General features: G+C 50.0%; 1 protein-coding gene across 1 annotated transcript in view; it reads left to right on the forward strand.

The window, feature by feature from the left end:
* Positions 1-7,443, forward strand: part of LOC106807846 (death-associated protein kinase 1-like) — a gene marked incomplete at its 3' end in the record, with an annotated part of 19,637 nt that overhangs the window by 731 nt on the left and 11,463 nt on the right. The window contains exons 2-3 of the mRNA XM_014810315.1: positions 5,986-6,132; positions 7,087-7,268. Coding sequence (XP_014665801.1) covers positions 6,015-6,132; positions 7,087-7,268 — 300 coding nt within the window. The remainder of the gene's footprint in view (positions 1-5,985; positions 6,133-7,086; positions 7,269-7,443) is intronic.

Below are 7,443 nucleotides of genomic sequence, written 5' to 3' on the forward strand. Positions count from 1 at the left end.
CCTGCATATGTCAAATCAGGGAGTCCGACAGTAAATCAGGTAGTATTTGACTCCCGGACTCCCGTTAATTTCGCACCCTGCTCTAGTGTAATTAGTAGTTGGCATTAGTTAGTGAGTGTTTGTCAACACAACAGTCATGTGAAGCATGCGTGTCTACCTCTTAATTGTAACTGCATTTAGTTCACCCATCATGCACACGCAACTTATCATTGGTGGGAACCTATAGTTAAACGTTGATGGTATCCCAACTTGAAATGATCGCACTCCATATGCCACATCTGTGTGCGCACTTGTACAGTGCAATCACTGCTAACACTAACAGCTGAGCTGTGGGCGTGATCAACAATGCATGATAGTTAGAAGAACTATTGAATGGTCTTCAGAAATATATAGTATGATTGTAGATGTCCCGTGGCTCTAACTGTGAGCCTAAAACACCCTTTTACATTTAAGATGAGTTAGGCATGGATTCATTCCTAGTTTGCCCATTAGAAGTGCATACATGCAATAAATTACCAGTTGTGCATGCAGAAAACAGCTGCGCAGTAAAATACATGCACCCTGGAAGATTATATTGTCAGCCAGATGTGTTATTGTCAATATAAAAAAATCGCTTCAATTTTTACATCTCCGGCGGCTGTCCATATCGAATTTCAGTTTTCCAGAGTAAAAAGTAGCGCGATTTTCGCATTCGTTGGCTTCTGTTAATTGTCGGCATCTAAGCACAATGCAGAATGACTAAACGTGGGTAAGATATCATCTAACACCCCCCCCCCCTCACCCCACTGGTCTGAGACTATCGCTGCCTGTGATGGAAAACAGAGCTGACGTGCAGGCATCCCAGAATTAGCCAAGATGCGAAATCAAACTGAACGTCCTGGCGTCTGCTAATCCATAGCCGCGATGTGCCGTCAGCTGCCGTCGACATCAGCTTGTAGGGGTGACCTGCGGTCGACTGGAGATCGGCTCGCGGCGAGCCAACGATCGCTCGTCGTAAAAGACCATCGTTGTACGCGATACGGAACAATGCGACCACAGAGGAAAAGTGAAAAGTCGCTCGCGCACAAATCCTGTTATCGTTGTCGCGAGCGCTGCGTCAGCCTGCTTGTCACTATGGAGCCGACGTTGGCTTGACGCGCGCGAGCGAGGGTGATCGCTGTAGGGCCATAATAAAAATATTGTTTGTTTGCCCTCACCCGACCGACCCGCCAAAAAGGGGCCGACTGAAAAATTTTTATTTATCCTTTCTATTCATTTTTGTTTACAAATTGTATCACTGTCCGTTATATAAATCTGCACGCCAAAGCATTATATGTACTAAGCAAAACAAAACATTCAACATAAAGGCTTATCTACCACACAAGCAACAACCGACCTGCCTGAGCATTGTAGTGACACCTCATGCTGAATTTGTAAAAAAGAACCCCCCTCAAAAAATAATAAAAGCATACCTACCTGTACCAAACTTTTCAGCTGGGTCGGCGTGAGGGCAACAATAATTTTTTATTTTGTGGCTAATCCATCGATCGTGTTGTCAAACTACCATCATAGATATTACAACACGGCTATGTATGGTTATCTATGTTAGGTCTATGTAGTGTGTTCGTATGTATAATCATATGTTATATATATCAAGAGCTAATGTACCTAGGTATTCTTAGCTCTTGTATATATGTATATCGTATATATATATATTATATAAGTATTAATCGTATGTGTTAACTATGTATCGTATTGTATGGTATCTATGGAGGCGCGTTCACGACTGGGGGCGATAAGCGGGATGCAAAGCCTGGTTTTTGCAATCGCGATCGAAATACCGCGATTATGTACCAGTCGTAAGCGGCAATAATACTCACTAATAATCGACGATCAGGCCATCGCGCTCCAAAATTGCACTCTTTCATGCGACTTATTTTGAATTTGGAATATTTGCCGTGTTCGTGAACGCTCGCACAAATAAATCTTCGGTATTTTCTATCCATCATATCCAAGCGATGTGAGCAGTGAGCAGCGCAAGTGAGAGTCATTCCGGTCAGTGAGCATGCGCAAGTTCGATTAATATGAATTATCCCGCTCGGCGTATTAGCGCATTATTCGCCTGTGTGAACAACGACACAATTACTCTCGGTATTTCATTCGCGATTAGCATCGCGGGTGTTTTCTTGCTCGTGAAGCGCGCCTATGTATAATCTATGCAAATACGTAGCAAAAACGGGAGCATTGTTACTGTAAAGCAGCGAGCATGGGTAGTCATGTTGCTGTGTGGTTTTGTCATGCTGTGTCATTTAGTGCGAGCCCGTCACAGTAAGGTCGTGCCGATTACAGTGTGCAGCCCCACAAGTAAGGCGTGGCTCGTTACAGTGCAGCCCCCAAGTAAAAGGCTGGGCCCCGTTGACAGTTGCCCTAGCCCCCACAGTAAGGACGTGCCGTTACATGTCTGCACAGCACCCACGAGTAAGGCTAGCTTACAGTGCAGCCCCACAGTAAGGCGGTTGCCGTCTCTTACAGTAGCCAGGCCCCACAGTAATGGCGTCTGCCGTTATCAGTGCAGCCCACAGTTTAACGGCGTATTGCCGCTTACAAGGCAAGCACCCACAAGATATAGGCGTCGCCGTTACAGTGCAGGCCCCCACAGTAAGGCGCTGCCGTTTACAGTGCAGCACCCACAGTAAGGCCCGTTACAGTGCAGCCCCCACAGTAAGGCGTGCCGTTACAGTGCCAGCCCACCCACAGTGACGGCGTGCCGTACTAGCAGTGCAGCCCCCCACAGTAACGGCCGTGCGTACAGTGCAGCCCCACACAGTAAGGCGTGCCTTACAGTGCAGCCCACAGTAAGGCGGCCTTACAGTGCAGCCCACAGTAAGGCGGCCGTTACGTGCAGCCCCCACAGTAAGGGTCGTTGCCGTTTACAGTGCAGCCCCAGCCAGTAAGGCGTGCCGTTCACACGTGGCAGCCCCCAACAGTAAGCGGCGTTGCGTTACAGGCAGCGCCCCCAAAGTTAAGCGCGTGCCGTTACAGTGCAGCCACAGAAGGCGTGCCGTTACAGTGCAGCCCCCACAGTAAGGCGTGCCGTTACAGTGCTCAGCCCCCCAACAGTAAGGGCGCTGCCTTTAACCAGTGCCAGCCCCCACAGTAAGGCGTGCCGGCTACAGTGCAGCCCCACATGTAAGGCGTGCCGTTTACAGTTGCAGCCCCACAGTAACGCGCTGCTCGTTACCAGTGCAGCCCTGCACAGTAAGGCGTGCCGTTACTGTGCCAGACCCCCACAGTAAGGCGTGCCTCGCTTTACAGTTGCAGCCCAACCACCACAGTAAAGGCGTGGCCGTCTACGATTGGCAGCCCCCACAGTAAGGGTGTCCGTTACAGTGCAGCCTCCCCACAGTAAGGCGTGCCGTTTACAGCTGCAGGCCCCCAGCTAGTTATAGGCGCTTGCGTTACAGTGCAGGCCCCCACGAGTAAGGGCGTGCCGTTTACAGTGCCAGCCCCACAGTAAGGCGTTGCCAGCTTTACAGTGCAGCCCACTAGTAAGTGCTGTGCCGTTACAGTGCAGCCCCAAGTAAGCGTGCCGTACAGTTGGCCAGCCCACAGTAGGCGTTGCCGTTACAGTGGCAAGCCCCCACAGTATAAGGCGCTGCTGTTACAGTGCAGCCCCCACAGTAAGGCGTGCCTGTTACAGTGCAGCCCACAAGTAAGGCGCGTGCGTTACAGTGCAGCCCCACAGTAAGGCGTGCTCTTACAGTGCACGCCACAGTAAAGGCGTCTCGCCGTTACAAGCTGCAAGCCCCCACAGTAAGGCGCTGACCGTTTACAGTGCCACCCCACAGTAAGGCTCGTGCCGTTACAGTGCAGCCCCCACAGGTAAGAGCGGTTTGCCGTTACAGCTGCCAGCCCACAGTATAGGCGCTGCCGTTCATTCACCCCCACAGTAAGGCGTGCCGTTACAGTGCAGCCCCCACAGTAAGGCGTGCCGTTACAGTGCAGCCCCCACAGTAAGGCGTAATGTCCGTTACAGGCAGCGCCCCACGAGTATAGGCGTGCCGTTACAGCTGCAGCCCACAGACTAAGGCGTGCCCATTACAGCTGCAGCCCCCATAGTTATAGGCGTTGCCGTTACAGTGCAGCCCCACAGATAAGGCTCGTGCCGTTTTTACAGTGCCAGCCCCCCACAGTAGGCGTTGCCGTTACAGTGCAGCCCACAGTAAGGCGTAGCCGTACATGTGCAGCACCCCACAGTAAGGCGTTGCCCCTCCTACAGTGTGCAGCCCCCGACAGTATATGGCGTGCCGCTTACAGGCTGCAGCCCACAGTAAGGCGTGCCGTTACAGTGCAGCCCCCACAGTAAGGCGTGCCGTTACAGTGCAGCCCACAGTAAGGCGTGCCGTTACAGTGCAGCCCACAGTGAGGCCGTGCAGTTACAGTGCCCAGCCACAGTTGAGGCCGTGCCGTTACGTGCAGCCCACAGTTTGAGTGGCTGTGCCCTTTACAGTGCAGCCCACAGTGAGTGTGCAGTTACAGAACTTACCCACTGCCCCATTATATCTATATTCTGTGCTAGCCCACAAGTGAGGTGTGAGCAGTTACAGCCGGTGTCAGCCCACAGTGAGGCGTGCAGTTACAGTGCCAGTCCCACAGTGAGGCGTCTGCCAGTTACGAGTGCCAGCCCACAGTGAGGCGTCTGCAGTACAAGTGCCAGTCCCACAGTGAGGCGCTGCAGTTACATTGCAGCCTCCCACAGTAAGGCGGTGCAGTTACTCAGTTTGCAGCCCCCACAGTTAAGGTCTATCTACGTTTTTCTCCGTTACAGCTGCCAGCTCCCCACAGCCTGAAGGTTGTTCCCCGTTACACTAGTGCAGCCCCACAGTAAGGCGTGCCGCTTTTACAGCTGCAGCCCAGCAGTAAGGCGTGCGTTTATCAGTGCAGCCCCACAGTATAGGCGGTCCTGGCCGCCTTAACAGTGCAAGCCCACAGTAGGCGTGCCGTTACAGTGCAGCCCCGCACAGTAAGGCGTTGCCGTTACGAGTGCAGCCCCCACGAGTAAGGCGCTGCCTGCTTACACGTGCAGCCACACAGTGAAGTTGTGCAGCTGACAGTGCAGCCCACAGAGTGAAGGCGTGCAGTTTATAATGTGCCCAGCCCACCAGTGCGGTCAAGGGCGATGACAGTTCTCCAGTTGCTCCAGTACGCCACAGTCAGGCGTCAGCCAGTTACAGTAGCAGCCCACAGTGCCAAGGCGATGCAAGTCACACAGTGCAAGGCCCCCACAGGTAGAAGCGGTGCGGTGGTACAGGCCACACTCCACGAGCTGTAGGTCGCAAAGGTGTAAGCAGCGCACAGGTGAGCTAATGCAGCACACGTTAACTCAGCTGTGCAGCCTAAAGTAACCGATGCAGCCCACATTAACGGTACAGCATAAAGTAACCGATGCAGCATGCAGTAATCATTAAACCTAAAGTAATTATACTGATAATGAACCACCTTGATATTAGAGGATTACTAGTATATAATCCACTGACTTGCACTGTACAGCATATAGTCTAGCATTTTAGGCCAAGAGACAAAATATATCAGTGTGTCGTTACGGTTTCCCGACCAGACCTATTTATTCCAAGCGAGGGGAGCCCGGTCCCCTAAAACATTTTATTGTAAATTTCTTTAACGAGTAAAAAAAATTCGTTAAAATTATAACAAACTTAAAAATTAAAAAAAAAATAATGAATTGCAGTTCCTGCTTCAAACAGGCCCACAATTGCACTTCCTTCGGATAATGTATCTGACTATAAAATAAAATATTTCCAGCAGAACCAATAAATGTTCTTCCCTACCCTACTACCCTATCTTTATTCTTCCGGCAACTGTAACGGTTAACCACACATATATTTTGTTTTGCCCTTATGCAGATATAGTATCTGATTAATCATGTAATGATAGTGTCAGATTATAGTATGCAGACAGATATAGTTGAGGTCTGTGTGGGTGTTACAGGTAGTCCGTGAGCACGCTGCCGTTAGAAGATGAAGTTCAGGAAGGAGCCGGTGGAGGACTACTATCAGATGTGCGATGACATCGGCAGTGGACATTTCGCGACCGTCCGAAAGTGTCAGGACAGGGTCACCGGCCAAGATTACGCAGGTTGGTCACCACCTTCGATTGTCACGTACGGAATCGGCCGCATCGAGAAGTGTGACGGTGTTTCTGACGCACGAACTGATTCATGTCTACAGTGTGAAGCGAGCGGAAAGTGGTTTGAATCCTTTACTCGAAAATCATTATAGTTGCAGCATTGATCCTGCGCGCTCTACGTAACTTGATTCGGTTTGCTCGGATGATGATCGATTTCGACGAACCTTTGAGCATGAGTTACGGTAAAAATCGCAGCAAAATTCGACGTGAATTTAGGTAGTTTCTGTTTAAAAAAATGCGTATTCTGCGTCCGATTCTGATTGGTCGTTGCGACGTTTTCCCTCGTTTTTCGCAAAAAATTTGCTCCACTTCAATGTGAATTTAGTTAGTTGCTAATAAATAAAAAAGGCATCTTCTGTTTCCGATTCTGACCTGTCGCCACAGCGTTTCTCCCCCTCGCAGCGAAATTCAACATGACTAAGTAGTTTCTAAGAAAAAAACAGTTCTTCTATTTTATTTATTTCTATGTTTTTTTGTTTCGCATCGTTTCTCCCTCCTCGCAGCGAAGTACATCTTCAAGAAGAGGCGGGTCGAGGGTTAATATCACGGTCAAAGTCCATCACGGGCGAGTCGTCAAAAAATTCGGCGTGAATTTAGGTAGTTTCTAATAAAAAAGTGAGTCTTATATTTCCGATTCTGACCGGTGCGATTTCGCTGCGAGGGGGAGAAACGCTGTGACGACAGGTCAGAATCGGAAACAGAAGATGCTTTTTTTTATTTATTAGCAACTAACTAAGTTCCCATTGAAGTGGAGCGAGTTTTGGCGAAAAACGAGGGAAAACGTCGCAACGAGCATTCAGAATCGGACGCAGAATACGCTCTTTTAAAAAAAAACAGAAACTACATAAATTCACGTCGAATTTTGCTGCGATTTTTTGACGTAGCGTTTCTCTCTCCTTGCAGCAAAGTACATTCTGAAGAAGCGGGCGCGTGCGAGTCGGCGCGGCGCGCGATACGAGGACATCGTTCGCGAGGTGTCCATCTTGCAGGACATGCGGCACGAGAATGTCATCAAACTCTACGATGTGTTCGAGAGCAACACGGACGTCATCCTCATACTGGAGCTGGTGACAGGTAAGGAGAGAGCGAGGGAGAGGGAGAGGGGGAAGATAGAGAGAGAAAGGGGAAGAGACAGAGAGAGAGAGCAAGAGCGAGAGAAGGGGAATGAGAGGGGAGAGAAGGGGAGAGCAAGAGCGAGAGAAGGGGGGAGATAGAGAGAGAGCAACATGGACGTCATCCTCATACTGGAGCTGGTGACAG

This window comes from Priapulus caudatus, unplaced genomic scaffold (assembly GCF_000485595.1).
Source record: "Priapulus caudatus unplaced genomic scaffold, Priapulus_caudatus-5.0.1 Scaffold237, whole genome shotgun sequence".
Taxonomy (NCBI): Eukaryota; Metazoa; Priapulida; class Priapulimorpha; order Priapulimorphida; family Priapulidae; genus Priapulus; species Priapulus caudatus.